Genomic DNA, 19986 nt, shown 5'->3' on the forward strand with positions numbered 1-19986 from the left:
AGATCCAGGGGGCCATGCCCCCCCCCCCCCGATGAGCAGCAGAGGGAGCTGCCAGACGAGCACCAGATGAGCTAAGCACAGCAGCGGGAGCAGCCCCCTCCTTCCCGCGCCCACCCCAGCCCCAGCTACAGCCTGCCCCAACCCACGCAGATCTGAGGGCTGCACCACCCCTTGCGTCCCATGCCTGCCCCAGGCCTAGCTTCACTTCCTCCCTCTGTCACTGTGGGGGCCTTGATCTGCCCCCCCCCACCACACCAGATTTACCAGGTGGAGGCAGCTCTCCACGCTGCTGGCTGCGATCCTCACCACTTATGTGCTGGGCTGCAGCTGTGCACAAGCATGGGCATTTATCAGAGTAACAAGGCTTCCTAGGGATTTCACTAAGTGCAAAGCCAAGATCCACAGTAACACATACTGAAAAAAAAATGTGTAATGTATCTGACTGGTGCAGTTTGCAGTACTTACAACTAAAAGAAACAGGAGGAGTATTCAAGGAAGAATTCACACTTTCCCCAACATAAGTACTACATCAGCAGAACTAAGCTGCCTTCTACAGCTTATCTCGTCATTCAAATCTGTTACGTTCTTCCCTCCTTCAGAATACAGGCAATACATTTCAAAAGAGTCTTGATTTTTACCTCTAATAGCCCAAGAGGAAGGATATTAAACTACCCACGGATAGAGAATCCTGCACAGGTACTACAGTGGACTTGCATCTCAGTAGCACGAGAAAAAAAATCTTCTTCTATTTTATATATATTTTGCAGAAGTCCTACTAGTAAAGGGACCTAACTGAAATGAATTCTAACAAGCAGCAGTCAGAAAAAGCTGTTAGTGTCTCAGAATACCTGCTTACCATAGCTAGCAGAGATGAGTAATGCAAAGATGCATCTAAAAAAAAAAAAAAAAAAAAAAAAAAAACGGAAAAAAAAACCTGGGAAAAAAATTTAACTTCTCAAAAAAAAAAAAAAAAAAAGAAGAAAAAAATGAATTTAAAAAAAAAAAAAAAAAAAGAAGAAAAAAATGAATTTAAAAAAAAAAAAAAAAAAAGAAGAAAAAAATGAATTTAAAAAAAAAAAAAAAAAAATCGAGCAAACTAACTCTGGTAAAATAGTTACATCTGCTAAGAGAAACACAACATGCTTCAACTACCTGGTTAATTCTTCACGCAGATTGTTGGGTTCAGAGGAGTAAAACTTCACACGAAAATGCAGACAATATGGTGGGCCAACTGCAAAGTAGAACACATTTAAGATATTGGTTATCTAGGGAAGACTTGCATTTATTATCAAATGGAATCATGCATTAAATCTAACACTATTTTTATTTCACTATAAGGTACTTGAGGCAAGAATTCCCTGCGACAAACAAATAAATAAATAAATAAAATCAGGACGAAAGCAAGTGCTTAAGTACAACCACAATATACTGTGTTTCATATATTACACATCAATCCAACAGTCGTATCACATTAAGTTGATCTGTCTTGCCAGGAACAGACAAATCTAGGTTAATCCCAATGTTTAAGGGCTCTATCTATCACAGAGAAGGCTGTGAATCTTGGCTCTGCACTCAGCCAAATCCCTCCGAACTCTGCTGCTCTGTGTAAGACATTTTCAAGGCTCTGGGAAATACCTGCTGTTGACAACTTAGGCTAACATATTCCACAGAGTTTTAGACCCAGTTTAGTGGGGTTTAACAATCCCTCAGTGGAGGTACTGCCTGTTCTTAAGGCAAAAAGTTAATCCAACCAAAGACTGGATTAAAAGTTCTTCGAAACTGCACAGCTTTAGATGGATTTGCAAACTGAACGCTAGGTACCTTCTCTCTGGCAGTGCTTCCAAAATTTTCATTATTAATTTAACACCACAAGTTCCTAAAGACTACTTCCAGCCAGCAGCGGAAGCCAAAAGTGACATGCTAATGTTATTATCAGAACATGTTTCATTGAACCCACCCCACAGGCAACTACCAACATGTACACCACATGTAATTTCATAGGCAGATCAGACATGGATTAGGATACTCTACAAGGAATGGACAAGGCGGCAACTTTCCCTTTTGTCAGGAGAAGAATATTACTGGTAGTGCAGCAGTCTCAGTTACTCTGACTTCAAATAAACCTGTCTTACGGTTAATGAGCCTTCAACATGTTTTGATTAAAGAAATTATACTGAAGTTAAAAAAAAGAAGAGCAACAGGGAAATTAGATCATCAGAAGACTGTGCCAGGCTTTAATTGTGACATCACCTCTCTCAGATTGCTGTCAGCTCCTGCCAAGGCAAATAACAGAGCAGCAAACACTGCGGAACTCCATGTACCCAGAATAACAGACCAACAATTTAAAAGGGACACTTACTTTTAACTTGTTTTTTAATGCTTTTAGTGTTGTCCAACCAGTGCTGAAAGACAAAACAATCCTTAGGTTAAAATGAATTTATCATAATACGAGATAACAAAAGGATTTTTACACAGATGCGAAAATCAAAGAGAGAGCAGAGCAGCATGGCACCTTATGGACTAACTTGTTCAGAGACAGCAGCTTTCATAACCTACTTTGGCAGATCCTACTAATGGACTTGCAAATAGCAGGGATACTAAATAGAAAGGAATCAAGTCATATAAATACAAATGTTAAGGAAGGGGGAAGAAAGAAGTTGCACTAAGAGAGGCCCTACCTTCTGCCTAACTTCAGACTAATGAGGCTACCATTCAGTATTTGGGGGAGTAGGCTGTATCCTACAAAAGCGCATGCCTCTTTGAATGAGTCCGGGGTGCTCAACTTTTTGGCCCTGTGGGCCAGACGACTGGCATGGGGCCTGTCTGCAGGCTGGATAGGGCTGTCTGCAGGACAGACCAAGGCTGGGGCTTGGCAGTGCCCTCTCCCACACCATGTGCAGGATTCAGTCAGGGGGCACTGCCCTCTACTTCGCCCAGCTCCCTGCACGCAAGGACTGGGTGCCAGGGGAGCAGTACCACCATTGTGGGCCTGCACGCTAGGATCAGGCACCAAATCCAGCACGCACAGCCTGGGGTTCCCCAGGGGTCTGGAGTTTCCATGTCACAGCATGTGTCACACAACCAGTATGTGTGACCCATTCATTTGTTTCCTTACTTGCAACTGCCAGGAGTAGAAATCCATGGCATCCTGGTTGAGAACTCATGCTCTAAGATGCGTGTTAAAATACCACAGTTCATTCTCAGAGGTCAAGATCCTGACTTCATGTTTTTGAGTACATAATTGCATGTATGAGAGCACACCACACACCTCTGGGTAGAAGGGAGCTTCTGCACTTATAAGTAGGGAACTACCTAAATTGCGGTTTTGTAGATTAAGGAAACCGTGAAATCCAGGGCTGCCCACAAAATCCACAAAACACATAATTTTTTATTAAGTCTTCCCCTACTGGGCAGGTCTTGGAGCCCACCTGGGAGGGGTTACCAGCTGGTGGGGCAGCACAAGGAGGGTGGCAGACAAGATTGCGGCTGCCCTCCTCCCCCCCTCAACGACAGGCCTTGCCACCAATCAGCACTGAGGGGCGGGACCAGACAAAGGGCAACCAGTCAAGATGGCAGCTGACCCCTCATCCCTCCTCTCCCCCTCCCCCAGACCCTCTCTGTCAATCTCTGCTTTGTCTCATCATGAGTTAAGTAGGTCCCTACTTATAAGCAAGAAGGAGATTCCACATCACAGCATGTGTCATTCAGCCAATATGTGTGAGCCAATTCATTTGTCTACTTACTTGCAACCACCAGGATTAGAAATCCATGGCACCCTGGCCAGAAGGGTCCACATAGCTATGCTCCCATTACTGCAGAAGTTGCATACAATAAGCTAAGAGCTAAGCTGGACGTCTCATGCAACCAGCAGCTGAAATCTATGGCAAGGGGTGTCAATATTCAAATTACCCCTCTCTCTGCAATTCATGACTTGGGCAGGGAGTATGTGTTGCATCTTCCTCAATATAAATTGTACTGGCTGATTCCAGACGCCTCCTTCCTACCAATCCAACTGAGTGGTATACATATGCAGTGCTCCCCTGGTTAAACTGCATGCCATACACTGCAAAGAGGCCCCCAGTAAGGATGGTGCAGCAATGTTAGCATGGGAAAGAAGAGGCGTTGGCAGGTCACAATGCCGATATAAATGTGTTGCTTCCTCCAAAGAACAAAGCAGTCTTGTCTTCTCCTTCCACATGCTAATTCGCAATACCAGGAGGATACCTGCAAATCAGGCAGCCACTGGAACAGGGATATACAACTGCTACTATCTATCTGTCTTGGATCTAGATCCAGCTAAGAAGGATGAGCAATCATTTATTTCTGTGAACCACTTTTTAAGTGGTTATGGACATGGTACATCTTCATAAAAACCTCCAAAAAAAATCTTGCAAGTGGGAGGTCCTTCATCATGAACTGAATTTAATAGAGTTTCCGAACAAAGCAGGACTGTAAGGAGTAACCCAATGAAAATATTCAAGCCACAATTTTTTCACATTTCAAGTTCTAACCCAATGGAGCAGAGCAGGCTATTTTCTTAGAAAAGAAACAGGATCCCTCACTGTCATGTGTAATGTAGCGAGATGAGGAGAAAAGGCCATTTTCAGACTGCAGGATTGTGTGCATGTCTGTTTTATCTCCAGTCTGTTTTCTTTCATCTCCTCCACATTCCAGTGGTAGGCAGTTAAGAGGCCCGAGACAGGCACTGATAGCATTTTACTTGACTCAGCTCCTGCCACCACCACCTACAACAGTTCAGCTTGAATGGTATGGAGGGGGAGGTGGGAGAAGGGAAACAGCTTTTTTTTTTTTTTTTTAAACAGATACAAAGCCTTGGGGATACTCTCCGACCCTTCCTAAGTTGCATTTATTCCAAGTGATTAAGATAGAACTCAAACGAGACTGATCCTTCTACCTTCACATTGCGACGAGCGCTTATACTTAGTGCACTCTCCCATCGTAATTCAGGAATAATGTTCATAAAGACAAATCACTAATTAACTACCAAAAACATATCAGATGAAGAGGGAGCTGAAGTCCTTCTTAAAGATCATCTGGAGTGTGCCACTTCTTCAGAAAAAGAGAAACAACAGCCTTGTAACAAAATGGCAAGAACAGGCTTGTTTGATAAAAAGCCAGGGGTCTTTCTACTTCATGGAATTAACTGTTCTGTTACTGTGATGATAATGCTATCCAAGATATGTCAAAAACTACAGTAGCCAAAGTAACTGTTTCAGTACAACAAGAAGTAATTTATTTCACAATTTCATTAGCCTTACATAGCACCCAAAAGCTCTTTGTATGTTAGATTTAGGTAAATTTACCACAGATTAAAGTTCAGTCTCTAAGAAGGAGTTACTATACATTTATGGCCCTGTTAAGGGATAAGCCAAATGGCCTAAAGTCTCCAGTAAGTCATCTTTATCTTCCACGCGTCTAGATTGGGTTATGTTGTTCATTGTCAGATTGATCTAAAGCTACTCAAATCAGTATGAGCCCTTCTAACAACTTCAATCTGCCCTGGATCAAGAGTGGTACTCTACAGACTCTCCTTTTTGCCAATCTTGGCTTTTCCTATATAGCCTAAAAACTTTCCCACACAGCAACCTAAAAATACAGAAAGTAGGTGAATATTATGGAGATATTTCTTCACTTCACACAAGGCTATAAAAACTCATTAAAGAAAGGGTGGGGGGAGCCTGCGTTTGAAACCCAACTTGAAAATTCATAGCAAAGATATGGGTAGCAGTTTTCATTGCCAGCTTCTGACATGTATCTATTAACTCTGATATTAATCTATAGGTAAAGGCCCGAGTCAATGCCAGAGATCAAGAACAAGAGAAAGGGGCTTCAAATACAAAACAAGAAAATTAAGGGTATTTCAGTTGTGAAAACTGAGAGGTCAACAGTGTAAGCAGTATTTTATGAATTCCTTTTATCTGTAGTTAAGTAAGTTTTCACTATGCATATGTTATACAAACCCATATTACCATATCATGTGCCCTCCACATTTCAGAAGTAAAAAAACAGCAGTGGGGCAAGGTTTCATGCCTTCAGATACCGCTAGCCAGAGTGGGAATATTTTTAGTCTCAGCCCAGAATTACTGAAATGGCTAGCTCCATCTGAAATGAAAGGTAGTTTACAACTTCTGAGACTTGACTTCAGAGTCCTGGGCAAATCGCATGGTCATTCTGCTCCTCATTTTGCCTTATTATTGCATTTAAAAGCCTTTAGATGGAGGCTCAACGAAACACTACTGCTTCTCTTTTCCCCCAGCATGTAGCAGAGTTGAAAAAAAGGAAGCAAACCAAACTATGAACTACATGTAGCTAGCAGGCGATACAGTATTGACTACCCAGAAGGAGTCATCTGGATGGGAACTTCTAACTTGTCCAGAGAACTAAATCACGAGCCATTCGTTTTTCTTCCCAAGGAAGAGCCAATGTTACCAAATAATACAACCTGAGGAAGAAAAATAGCTACACAAGATGGTTTAAACAAGAAGGGGGGAGGGATGAGGTCTTACAGGGAAATGCTTCCTAAGGAACGCAGCAGCACTAAAATTAGTTTAAAATTCCACCTATGTCCCCCAAGCAAAAAAGGTGGATTTAAACGTAACCGAGCAGTTTACAAGCAGCCATCACAAAGCAATAGCTTTGTCTTGTATCTTTAGTAACAAACCACATAGGTCATGTACAGGGCTTTTAAATTAATAAAGTAGTATTCAGTGTCCTGTCACATGAGTATACAGATCATGTACATGCTCCATCAGTAACTGCAACCAGGAATAACTGATACAGATAAGGGAATGGAAATAAAAATTATTTTCTTTAAGCTACAGACAATGAAGACTGTTTCAGTATTTGAATTGGAATATGTTACTGAGCACAACTGCTGGAGTGTTTCCCCATTGCTATATCCTCATTTGTATGTCCTGACACCACCCTTCTTTAACTATTTCTCCAGGGTACCCCAACCATAGCAATGAATTTTCATTACTGTCTTCGGTGATCCTACAAAAAGAGTATTTTGGTGTGAAACCAACAGCTGGCAGGAGTCTCCAGAGTGGAGGGTAGGAGATGCAGCTTTTCTCTTTCAGTGCAAGATGTTTCCTGGGACCAAGGACCATTTCTATCAATGGTTTAAGTGGATGTCACTCAAGACTTCAGCAGAGTGACGTGTGCTCAAGTCAACAGTAGCCTCTGCCTCAAACATTAAGAGTATCCAAGTTCAGATGATTTTTCTTTAGGAAAACAAAGCACTCTACAAAACTCACATTCAGTGGAATATTGACTCGTGGGGTTCATGTAGGACACCATAAAGTAAATATCTGAGGGTAGATCACCCAGGATTTCAAGACGGTAGGCCTGGTTGATAACCTTGTTTGAAGAGATAAATGGGGCTTTGCTTTCCCAAAACAGCTTTGTCACCTAAAATGCCATTTAAAGATAAATCATTCATGTCTACTGTTAAAAACTGTTAATTTGGACACAAGTCTGTGGCTATTCTTGAGGGAAAGGCTAAGGCATCAATCTGGAAGTCATGCTATAGGACTCCCAGAGAGATCAGTGAAGTACCTACACGTTCAAATTCAGACAACAAGGGAAGCTGGTATTTGACTTCTGACAAATTCTGCAATGTTCCTCTGTTGTGGCTTGAAAGGGACAAGTTTTTTTGTTTTTTTTATAAACTTGTGTTTTTCTTTGAATTCATGTGTACGAATTTGTTCAGGTCTTTCAAATGGCTTAACTGACAATGGACCAGATCCTGATGTCATCTTGCTAACATCTTTACACTAACACAAGAGGTTTGCCCACCACTTATTAGTTGCAGGATTGAGTCTTAATACGGCTTTGCACAAATTAGATATTTGGCTTCCTTACTAGAAAAAGCCTCATCCTGATAGTGGGTCTGACCAAATGCTACTGCCAACTAGGATGCTAAGGGTAGCACAAGTTGTCAGAGACTGCCTCTTTCAACTTCGCCACAAAAGGAAAAACCAGGTAAGTACAGTTCTTGCCACCAACCCTCTTAAATCAGCAGCACCAAGCATTTCTGAAACAGGTGCTGTGGAAGACCTGGCTTGACTCTAAAAGGAGGAGTAACTGGTAAGAGAAGAACAAGAATACGTAGGGGACTGTGGTGGCTTAGCATTTGTGATGCAAGTTTAATAACATTTTGGAAAACTCCAGTTTTTTCAATTAAGACAATTCAAGTAATGAACACTGTATTTTCTCACATAAAACACTCCCCCAGAATGTAATACCCATCTTGGTTTTGAAAGGCAGGATGAAGAAAAAAAAGATTTTTTCCCTGAGTTATAGCTGCATAGAGTAGGGACAGAGCTTAATCTTCAGCTGACGCAGACTGTTTCCTGCTTAGACAGTGAAACAGGAGGAGAAACCCAGAGAAGCTAGCACAAGAAAACTCCCCTAAAAAAGGTTAGCTTGATTAGTGGAAAATCCAGACCATTTAAAAGGAGAGAGGTTCATTAATACCTGGGGAGTGGAAAACAATGAGCCATTAAGTCAAGCAACTTCCTCCACTGCCTGACTACCAATACCACAGCTGCTGTACCGCACAGTAGGAATCAGAAAACAGTATTTTTGTCCAAGGCAGAAAAATCAGCGTTCCCATTTAATATACACACCCCAATTTTGTGAGGCTGATTTTTGAGGAAAGATATGCGAGTATGTGAGAAAATATGGTATTTTCTGGTAACCTGTTAATCAACGTTTACAGTTAAAAAAATTAAGACTCTTATTACTTACCGCAACTTGTGCAGAATCCATAAACCTCAGTCCAAAATAGTCACTTTCTATGAGGTCCAGATGGTACATAATCTGCTCAAACAAATGCTGGCCTTTGGCTTTCTTCTGAAAACACAAAATGAATGAGTGTGCAAGGGGCAGATTTGATGCTACATTTGTCTGTTCAAAGCAAGTACTACAAACTCTCTATTAAGACTTTTTTTTGTTCTAGAATGTTATGCTTAAACATTTAGCAACAGCTTTCTCTACAGCTACAGGATGACTGGCATTTTTTCATAACTTCAGACAGCCTGTAAATAACAATAGCGGGTGACCCATAATTACCATAACATTAGTAAATTTAACATCTACCTTTTCAAACCATTACATGTCAGCTTCTGGGCCTCCTAGCACTGAGCTCTACAGCTTTATAACCTTCTAAACCTTTTGAGAAGGGTACATCATGCCATAAAATTGAAAACCTGGGAAGAGTTTGACATTTTCTGATACACCATGAAGTGTGAAGAGAAATGCAGTAAAATGCTCAAGACAGTGCCACTAGGTGATAAAGACAACTCTCAACTTTGAAGAAGAGAGAAAAAACAAAGAGCAACAGCATACTGAGCTAAGATACTAACTGCAGTTCCCATCATTACATTTTTTTCAACGACTTAAATAAAGGTTTTGCCTCAATACCCTTGATTCTGACACTAGCCTCATCAATAAACATGTCACCAGCACAAATACAAAGCTGGCATTGCTTATAAACAGACATATACACCAGTCAGGCTTTTTTAATTCAATAAGTAGGAGAAAGCAGATCACCAGTTTATTTTAAAAGGCCCAGTATTTTAGTCTACATAAAAAATTAAGCACATTAAAAAAGAGTCATTCAACAACTGTACTATTTTAAATGTAAAGTGATACCAGTGAACAGTAAATGCAGCATGCTTACATAACTCAAGCACTCAAAAGTCAGGAAATACATATTTAATAACGACAATGAAAACCTTAATTATGACCCCAAATAAATATCTGTACATTGTTAATCTCAAAGTAAAAATACAAAATCCTTTTGAAAATGAAATCTGATAGTAGGGGTGTATCCTCAACTTCAGGCACAGATCTCCTAACAGAATACAATGTTCTACATTTTCCCTATTAACTCCTTTTATAACAGTCTTCCCAAGGAAAAGCTTAATCCAAAATAGTCTCTCTTGATCAGCGTTAGCAAATTTCCAACCTAACAGGTTGAAAAAACCACTTGGATAATATCTTTTAAGTAAAATAATTCAATTAAGAAAATCTATAGGTCAAAGCCAAGAAAGACTGTAGTGCTGAAATAAAATGAACATTCTTGTGTACTTAATAAAGACAGTGTATTGATCTTTATTAGGTGGACAGTGTAAAGATTTTTTTAAAATGTCCATAATTACTTATTTCTGAACTGCTGTCATTTAACAGTCTGAGTTGAGAAATTAATTTTTGTACCATACCATTAGCTAACTCACCAGCTGCTTACTACCAGATTGAGATTGCCTGTATTACAGGATTCATGGCTATGTTTGTAGGGGAAACAGTCCAAATGAGCTGAACAGGCACAAAAGCCCCTTTGTACAGTCTAATGATTTCTGCTCCAAAATGTACAAGACCTGTAAAAGTCACTTTGAGCTAGCCAGGATCTTTATTCTCAGAAATTATTCCATCTCTGATTCAATCAACAAAATATCTCAAAAAACAACCACCTTATGGTACTCTGTTCTCAAAATACTTTACACTGAATTAAACTAACCCTGATCCTTGGGTACAATGTCTTTTCAATAAGATCCCAAACTGTATTTCACACTGAAAGCTCCAAATCAAATCTAAAACCACTTGGAAACTGTTCAGACTGTTACTCTGCCTTTCAGGTACTCCTTTATTTCCAAGTATAAGGGGGACATGAAACAGAAAGGGGAACTTGCAGACCAATAGCCAAGTACAACGGGAAAAAAAACCCTCTGAACGATGTTTCTTTTGCTAGCTTCAGGAAACTCTTTTGGCAGATGCACGTTTATTAAATGTTGACAAACTTTTCAAACATTGTGCAGGCACATTTTTTAAAAACACGCATTTCCTTCCACCATTTGCTCACTTAGTTAAGTACAATTTCTTGCCAAGTAAATAATAAATATAAATCAACATTTCATATTTATTGCTGAATGTAATGTATAGATATTGCCTGAAGCACAAGCAAGTTAATAAACTCAGAGCTTGGGAAAAGTGAAGTTACTGAATGCACCAACTTGCACTGAGCACAGCGTCTCTGGTATAAAATCAAGAGAACATCTCAACCCTACTGGATGTAACAGTCCAAATTTTGATATGCACGTTCACATAATTTATAAAGAGCTGTCCAAGCTACACTTTAAGCTTCATCACATTGCAGGAATCAGTAATGGAAGTCATTTCCTTCCATCTATTGTATCGTTCTGATCTGTAGCAACTAAAGGCTGTTACTGTCCACATGCCATTCAGTGACATGGGACAGGGCTGTTCAACTGCATGGGACTGCCAGGCTCCCACCCAGTTGCTATTGTGGAGGCAGCGGCTGGGGTTGCTGGGGCCAGAGAGCGGCCCAGGGAGAGAAAACGGCCCAGCACAGAGAGAGGCCCAGGGAGCTTGCCACCCATGTACCAGCACCAACTGGAGGGCACAATCCTCATGTGGCAACGGGAGTGTGAAAGGGGAGAATTGCCCATGTGGTTTGGGCAGTGGGGGGTTCATATGGCAGCAGTGGGGGAGACAGTGCTGGTGCCATGCAGTGATGGCAGCAGGTGGACAGAGAGGAACAAGGGGGTTCCCACTACTTGAATGGTAGCAATGGCAGAAGCTGGGGGGACTCACATAACTGGCAGTGGGGCTTATACATATGGCTGCCAACCTAACAAAATGGGGTTTTTGTTGTTGTTTTTTTTAATTGATAATCTACGAACTTTTTACTGACAACCAACCCTTTTTAACTGACGTATCTTTTACATAATGTAAATGCAACCCTTCTGCTATGCCCTGGATTGTGATAACAAGGGCCGGATTCAAATTTAGGGGTTGAACACCAACTTTCTAAATCTGGCTTAAGCTTCCCGGAAACCTAGGAAAACAAATTTTAGCATGAACAGACTTCCCCGCTCACAAACAACATTCAGCTAAAACAGGGTTTATTACAGGGAAAAAGAAAACAAAGACATGACTTCAGAGAACACCTAACCATTAAACATTAAATGAAACCCAAACCATTAATAGTCTCAGTTTTACTTGACTGCATCAGTGGTTTTAGTGTGCTGCCCCTACCACGAGGGTCATTAACCTGCATACCCTGATGCACTTGATTGCCCTCCACATCATGCTGCCCCCTCCCAATGAACCCCCAACTGTACCCTGGTTAGACCCACTCCTCCTGTCCCAGTACAGATGCCCACCTGCCACCTCTCCCTGCACAACAACTCTGATGTGACTGCACTACTCCCCTTTCTGTCCAGCCCAGCGCTTCACACTGGGCTGCTTGGCTTGGCCTACTTTTGAAGCAAACAGTCATTACAGGCAGGCAATGGGACACAGCAGCAGCACATGGCAAGGAGAAGAGGTGGGAAAGAGACTAGAGACTACCATGGGCCACAAAGCCCTAACTAAGAGCTCCCTTCTGGGCATCAAGCTGTACTCTTGCTCAGACGCAAAGTGGTGCTGCTTTTCTCTGTCTGTCCAACACTTACATCCAGGCTCATTCCGATGACAGATCCTCAATCAAGCTCATGATTTCTTAGCTTTTTATAAACAGCTCAAAATTTTTTGTGGACTTTATGGACGAGAATTTTTAGCCCCAATCCTCCCCCTCCATTTTGGTTTTTTGTTTTTTTTTCTTCTTTTGACTGTTTGTAATTTTACAGACAGTTAACAATCCTGCTTGTGCACCAAAGGGGCTGTACACTGTGGGGAACCTGTATGGGTCCACTGCGTACAGCCCACATGGTATGTGGCCCAGGGCCCATGACCTGTGCAATGTGGGGCCCCTGGCTGGACATCCTTGACATGTGAAGAAGGCTAACGGCATCCTGGGCTGCACTGGTAGAAGTGCTGCCAGCAGATCGAGGGAACTGATTATTCGCCTTCGTTCAGCACTGGTGAGGCCACTCCTGGAGTCCTGTGTTCAGTTTTGGGCCCTCTACTACAGAAAGGATGTTGACAAATTGGAGAGAGTCCAGCAGACGGCAACAAAATGGTTATGGGCTGGGGGACATGACTTGTGAGAAGAGACTGAGGGATCTGGGCTTATTTAGTTTGGAGAAGAGACTGAGGGGGATTTAATAGCAGTCTTCAACTCTCTGCAAGGGGGCTGCAAAGAAGATGGACCTGGACTGTTCTCAGTGGAGGCAGATGACAGAACAAGGAGCAATGGGCTCAAGTTGCAGCAAGGGAAGTTTAGGTGAAATAGTAGGAAGAACTCTCTCACTAGGAGGGTAGTAAAGCACTGAAACAGGTTACCCAGAAGTGGTGGAAGCTCCATCCTTGGAAGTTTTTAAGATCTGGCTAAACAAATGGCATGATCTAGTTGGGGCTGGTTCTGCTTTGAGCAGGGGGTTGGACTAAATGGGACCTCCTGAGGTCCTTTTGAACCCTCGTTTTCTATGATTCTGTGGATTACAAAGAAAGCAGTCTTCCCTTAATGTCACTGCAGGCATGTGGGTGGGTGGGTCACGAGAAAGGGGCTTGAGAAAAAACTGTAGTACTGCTATCTGTAGTACTTGAAAGTCATGGAGGCTGTTAATCCAATCCATAGTTTTACATATACATCTTATAACAGATGCCACAAGGGATGTTAATTACTTTTTAAAGATTCAATTTTGCATTCAAACAGACTTGTGCAGAATGCACATTCAGCCCCAGAGGTTTGTTACACAAGTCCTCTCCTCTTTCTCCTTCTCTTTAAGCTTTAAGTCATAGAAGACAACAGATTACAGAACTGCAGTAAGTTCATACAAATCCATAAGTAACTTGCTAGCATTCAATAAAATTGACACTGCAAATAAACAGCAAAGAGATTTTTATTTTATGTCCATACAAGAGACTAACATAGCAATTCAGTTGTGGCTGCATTCAACTTAAGTGGCAGTCTGATCTTCCTGTTACCTTGTGCTCTATGGCAGAGTTGGGTTACCTCAAAGGATAAATAGTTAAGCAATTCTAAGTTGCGTAGCCAATTCCAATAAAGTATTAACTATCTCATTCACAAACAGACAAGAGCTCGTGGGCAGTTCTCCCTTCAAGCAAACAAATTAATCTCCTCAAGGATTTGCAGTTCTTTAAAACCTGAATACCTGATTGATACCAATTGTTATACTGCGTAGGAAGTAGCAGGAAAACCTTCTACCAGCAGGAGACTCAGCAAGTAGGCTGGATTGTTTAAATAAAATACACTATTTAAATAGTGCAGGGCCATTCGTGGGTTGTTTTCATCTGGAAATCTACCAAAAAAGAGCCATTCTGGATTCCCTTGGGTAAATCTGCACCTCTTCTATGAAGCAGGCATGACTAGATACTCCTATACATCACCCTTAAATCAGTTCAGAATTCTGCTTCCCTTCAAAGGTCGCCAAGTGTACTGTAGATTGGTGATGCAGGGACTAGAATTAAATCCATAATCATCGTCCCCGGTGAGCAAGCCGGAGACATTAGCTAGCTCTTCAACCATGAAAACTCTCTTGATAGAGAAATAACCTTCCCAACCTGAGGATGACTGTCTTCAATGACTGTCCAATCTGTGGGTCCAAAGAAGGCTGACAAGGCCTCTCCAGGATTGACAGACTCTGCCGCAACTTGGGTATATGTCTCCGTGCAGGGTGGGCGGCCAGATTCTTGAGTCAGTCGGGAACGCACTGTTTCTGCCACTCCTGCTTTTCCAGCTCCTGCTGTTATCGTAAGGTTTCAAAGTACTGAGATCCTTAGAGCAGACGCTTCCTCCACTTGGCAGACCTGAGGTTTGGGAAATACTCAGTATTCTCCAGTGTCACCATGAATCTGAATTACTGGAGCTGGGGACTGCTGATTAAGAGCTTGTTGATGGAGGGCCTTAGTCTTCTGTATGGTGGTTCTCAGAAATGGATAAATCACAGATCCTGTTGAGGTTAATATGGGAGTTAAGTAAGGCTGCATTGTTGCTCCAACTCTCTTCTTGATGCTACATCTGACCATCAACAAGCTTCCCGGAGTGGAATTAAACTACTGAATGGATGGTAAGCTGTTTAATCTAAGTAGACTCGGAGTCAAAACCAAGACTACCATGACCTCAATCATTGAGCTCCAGTACACTGATGATCCTGTAGTCTGAAGCAGAATTTCAGACAATTGTTGACATCTTTATGGAGGTATACAAATAACCACGCTCACATTCAAACTTGATTTGTAATTGCAAGAAAAGCCAGCAGCAGTTTTAGAAAGTCAAAGTGCTCCAGGACTTGCACTTTTTTTCCCCCACAGAAAAGTTGTTCCCAACTTCCCCCTCCCACCACCCCTAGAAAGCTTGTTCCCAACCTTCAGTTGAACTATACTGATTTATGCTGGGGAATGGACCCTAAGACTGTATGGACGAGTATACTGTTCTTGGCTGGGCAGTTATACTCTTAACAGATTCATGTCACTACTGCAACTGCTGAAACTTAAAGATGATTTAAGAAAACACGCACATAACACCAACTTGACTTAACCAGTTTTACCACCCAATGAAGTCATCAAGAGGGAAATTTATTTCCTGCACACTCATCCCTTGTGAAGAGTTAAACGAGTCTTCATACCTGAAAAACAGGATCTCCACCTTCCTTCCACTACGCAGCACTATTCTACCCACTCTACTCCAAACATTGGCTGTGGACATATTTGACAGAACCGTAGAGGATTCCCTTCAAAGTACATCAATACTGTTCAACTGACTCGAGCAGATTTAAAGACAAAACATCTCAACCTAGTATTTGTTATTCTATTTACCTACAATCTCCCATGACCTCCCTACTTGTTTCCGGTCAACAAAACTGCTGGATGAGACATTTTGCAGCAACCACTGGCATGTTTCTACAGGATTTGTCCCCTAGCCTCTCCTAGAAAATAAAGATGCAATAATAAAATGTAACACCTCATCCCATGATTGGAACCCCCTTTAAATAATTCTGAAGAGAAAAGTTTCATCCACTTGGTCACAAAAGGCCGTATTTATAATAGTACCCTTAACAACCAGTTTCACAGTTCTGTTCTTGCTCCAGTAACAGCTGTAGAGGTACATACACATTTCTCATTACTTCCTGTTATTTCCCACCCCTCCCCAAGTTTCAAACTAGTGGGCTGTAAGCCTAGACACTCCTCTCCATGAATTCCCAGGTTTAGTCATTTAAATAAGTATTCAAAAATACCCAGACTATTTCCTGAACAAACTTCACCTAATATTATTATTTGTGGAAAAAGACATTTCTGTTTCTCTCTGCTTTATTCCTTCATCTTTGGAAGCTTATACCACATTATCTTCCTGTGCCACTACAGAAACCTCTAAGGCTACGAAACTGTTCAGTACAGTTCTCCTTTCAGAGACAAAACCTAACCTTGATTTGCCAAATCCTTCAAAAATACAGAGCATTTCAACCAGACTGTATTTACACTGCTGTTTAGTTGAGCAAAATCATCTTAACATAAAGCTGATTTTTATCTTGAAGGTGAACTATGCAACTACTGCAGTACCCCACAGCCTGCCTCTGGAGCTTTAATAACTTTGCATTTCCACTCTGATGCCTAAGTATGAGTTTGGCTTTTATTCAAAACGCTCAAGTTCCACTCAGGTTTCTGAGGAATGTTGTCCTGCTTCTTCCTGGAAGTCAGTTATTCCTATTTAAGTATGGCTTTTCTATAACGTGCTCACTAAATGTTTCCCTGGACACAATGACTATGTCCCAATTATTTTGTTAGCATTACAGTACTGAGAAATCAACCTCAGATTTATCCACTACAGTCTTCTCTGTGCTACCTCAATTTTCTTTGTTGCCCTATTTGCAGATTGCAGAAGTCATTTAGCCATCGGCTTATGAACTTCATGCATTTCCAACAACAACCTTTATTTATCCAGCTGGGAAGCTGAGATGCTGACAATGATTGCTTAGTCTGTATGCAGTGCTTTCACTCAAAAGCTGCCCTTTGATGCTTTATGACAGGGCTAACTGGTGGCCCACAAAATGCATGTGGCCTGTGAGAAGTTAAGCTAAGGCCTTGAGGCTTGTGCCCAGCCAAGCTGCCCCCTTTCCCCCGCACCTGATGCAATACCTGTAACAGTATCTGGAGCCTCCTCCCTCCTCTGGGTGCTGTTTCCTGCCTCCACCCTGGGGAGCAGGGCAGTGCAGCAAGCAGCATGGGGAGCAGAAGGTGAGCACAGGATCACATGTGGGACGGTTTGAGGGATGGAGGAAACAGGGCCCCACATGAGATCACACCTGTTGGTGGGGGGGCGGGGGAGCTATGAGAGTAAGCACTGCAGTGGGGGTGGGGGAAGGGGAAGGAGGATAGCACACCTGCAAACTGCAGTGGGGGGGGATGGGGAAGGGAGGCACTGCACTGCAGTGGGGCATGGTACAGCAGTGAGGTTGCTGGTATGGGCTTGTGATGCAGTGGGGTGGAGACGTTGTCCATGCAGCCGGGTATTGACAGGTGCACCCCATGCCAATCCCCAGGGGTTAGAAGCTGGACAGCGCTGCTTTATGAATTCAGGACACAGTCAAATGGTCAGTCTTCCCATTTGTGGACCTGAAACACGCTCTTTCAACTACGCAAGTCTCATGCGCAAAAAATCCCACCTTGGAGACTGAGGGCACATAGTGAAGATTTAATGATTAGCCTAGAAGTTCTGAAGAACATGAGAAGATTACTCAGTGACAAGACAACTCTACTTGTAGGGGATGAGGCTTCTTTAATATTATTGTGAGACGAATTCTTAAAGCATCAAAACTATCCTACAGATGGCATAATACAAAATACACAGTACAATATATTATGACACGAATGACTATAGATTTCTTAATAAATTTTAAGACATGATATATTAACTAAACAAATGCTGCAGTTTAACCATGACCACATTAATCCTGTCACAACATGAAAGTCAACACAATTTCAACAAATATTAATGTTTTTACTCCTTCCTACTCCAATACATAACAGTCTATTGGCAACAATGATCCAAAAAAGATTTGGTCTCCTGCTTCACAGCACTTGGGCAGGCAAGAAGTCCCATGTAGGCATCTTTTAGATTTACAGAAACAACGAGAATGCAGAAACACTTTTCATTGTTCACGGTTTACAAACATTATTTCTACATTTAAAATGACTTTTTAGCCAATTCATGGTATTCCAGTGAGCTCTCAACTTGGCTTACATAATTTCTAGTTTTAGTGACAGTCAATTAAAGGCAAGACAAAAAAGCCTCATTTTGCAATTTCCATACTAAATAGCCTTGCATACATAATGAAAACATTTAATTGTAGGCTGACAAGCAACAGTTGCTCTCACAATTTCTGTTTTGGGGCAACAGTTAAAAGGTAGCTTTAGCCTAATATTTAGCTTGTAAACAAGAATGCTGAAGTACAGCTATGAAAGCTATCTGGTGAAAATAAGCATTCAGCACTGAACAGTCTCCCCCTCCCCCAGGTACATAATTAGAGCTCACTAGGAATTTTTCCACTAAAAAAAGAGATTTCACTTAAAATGCCAATTCATTCAAGCAAACTTTCATAGAAACTGGTTGTTTTGATGGACCAGAACAGCACTTCCAGTCAGAGACAGAACCCAGTTGGTAGCAGACACTCCCTTGGGAAAACCCAGGTTCAAGTCTGCTCTGACTGATTCCTACACACTGGGCTATTGTTTGGTATTTGGTCTTACCTCTCTCCAAAATGCTTCAGGAAGACAAACCATTTTAATTCTTTGATTTCATATACATGGTGGCAGAAACAGCTGTCAGAAGCTCAAAAAATGTTCATAGAGCAGAATTCTAGCTTTCCAACCAGTCCTATTCATAATCCAAATCAAGGCATCAAGGTAAATAAATGTGAGGGCAGAAGTAACTCAATAGTTTTTGTGTCACAGTTGAATTCAGGAAAAGTCAGGAAACAGAACTTTTCATAAAGTTACCAAAATAGTGCAAAAATCTTCAGAGTTTGAGTGAAAGTCAAACTTTCAGTTTATCACTAAAGGACATTCAACTCAATGAAGCTTGCAACTACCCGCACCAAAATGAGAATTCCCCATCTTCTAGCCTGACAATATTTATTCAGTAGCGATTACAATCATATTATGATTAGCTTTTTAAAGCAGGCAATTCATGTTTCACAGCAATATTTATCCCAAAAAAAGTTTGAGGGTCAAGTCAGTATGATCCACTTAAAGACACTGCAGAAAAACAGATGCATAAATGGAAAAACAGATAAATGGAAGAACCTGCATTTACATACAAAAGGACTGGACTTTTCACCCAGCCTTCAACACTAGCCCCAAACTGCTTGCTCCACATGTGCCTCCTTTTTGCTCCACTACTAACATTTGGCAACACTGACTTTTGTTTGTCTTGCTGCTGGATGAGAAAGAATGCAAACAGGCTTGCATACATGTATATTTTTCACATGACGCTGACATTTACAGGTCTAGCCACTTACAAACAAGTACAAAGAGACAAGGTCTTAGTCTTTTATAGGGCTGGCAATCTTCCCATGAAGGACAGGGTGCCAAATAAAGCCATGTGGCTGAGAAGTGATTTTAGCATGCGATATCTGTTCCAAAGTTATGTAGCTTCCTCAAGCCCCTTATTTACCATCTCTCCAAGAGGACACCTAAACACAAGTGGACCATGAAGAATGTGAAATAAGTGCATCAAATGAGAGACTTAATAAGTATACATTTACCTATTATACATTTGCTTAGTTATTAGCTGTTCTAAGGGATGTGTTAGGAATGCCCCAGAAGCATGTTTCCCTTACGTTCCAGGTCTGACCATCAGGCCCATGAGTACTGAAATGCTTCCTAAATTCTAGCCACAGAAAGGCCCGTGTCTTAAAAATGAATGCCACTGGCACATGGACCAGCTGTTTCAGGAATATTCCAGTTGTCCCAAAAGAAAGAGATCAGGGGAAGGTGAGGGCAGAGGATACACTGGACCGGCACCCGCAACTATAGCCCAGC

General features: G+C 41.7%; 1 protein-coding gene across 2 annotated transcripts in view; it reads right to left on the reverse strand.

Annotated features, from left to right (window-relative positions):
* The window catches only part of LOC109301436 (band 4.1-like protein 5), a 59962-nt gene that overhangs the window by 31970 nt on the left and 8006 nt on the right, over positions 1–19986 (reverse strand). For both annotated transcript variants that reach the window (XM_019522612.1, XM_019522613.1), the window contains exons 3-5: positions 8773–8877; positions 2360–2402; positions 1153–1231 (exon numbers count right to left, since the gene is read on the reverse strand). In XM_019522612.1, the coding sequence (XP_019378157.1) occupies positions 1153–1231; positions 2360–2402; positions 8773–8877 (227 nt within the window). The remainder of the gene's footprint in view (positions 1–1152; positions 1232–2359; positions 2403–8772; positions 8878–19986) is intronic.

This window comes from Gavialis gangeticus, unplaced genomic scaffold (assembly GCF_001723915.1).
Source record: "Gavialis gangeticus isolate Ggan-Ray unplaced genomic scaffold, GavGan_comp1, whole genome shotgun sequence".
NCBI classification, from domain to species: Eukaryota; Metazoa; Chordata; order Crocodylia; family Gavialidae; genus Gavialis; species Gavialis gangeticus.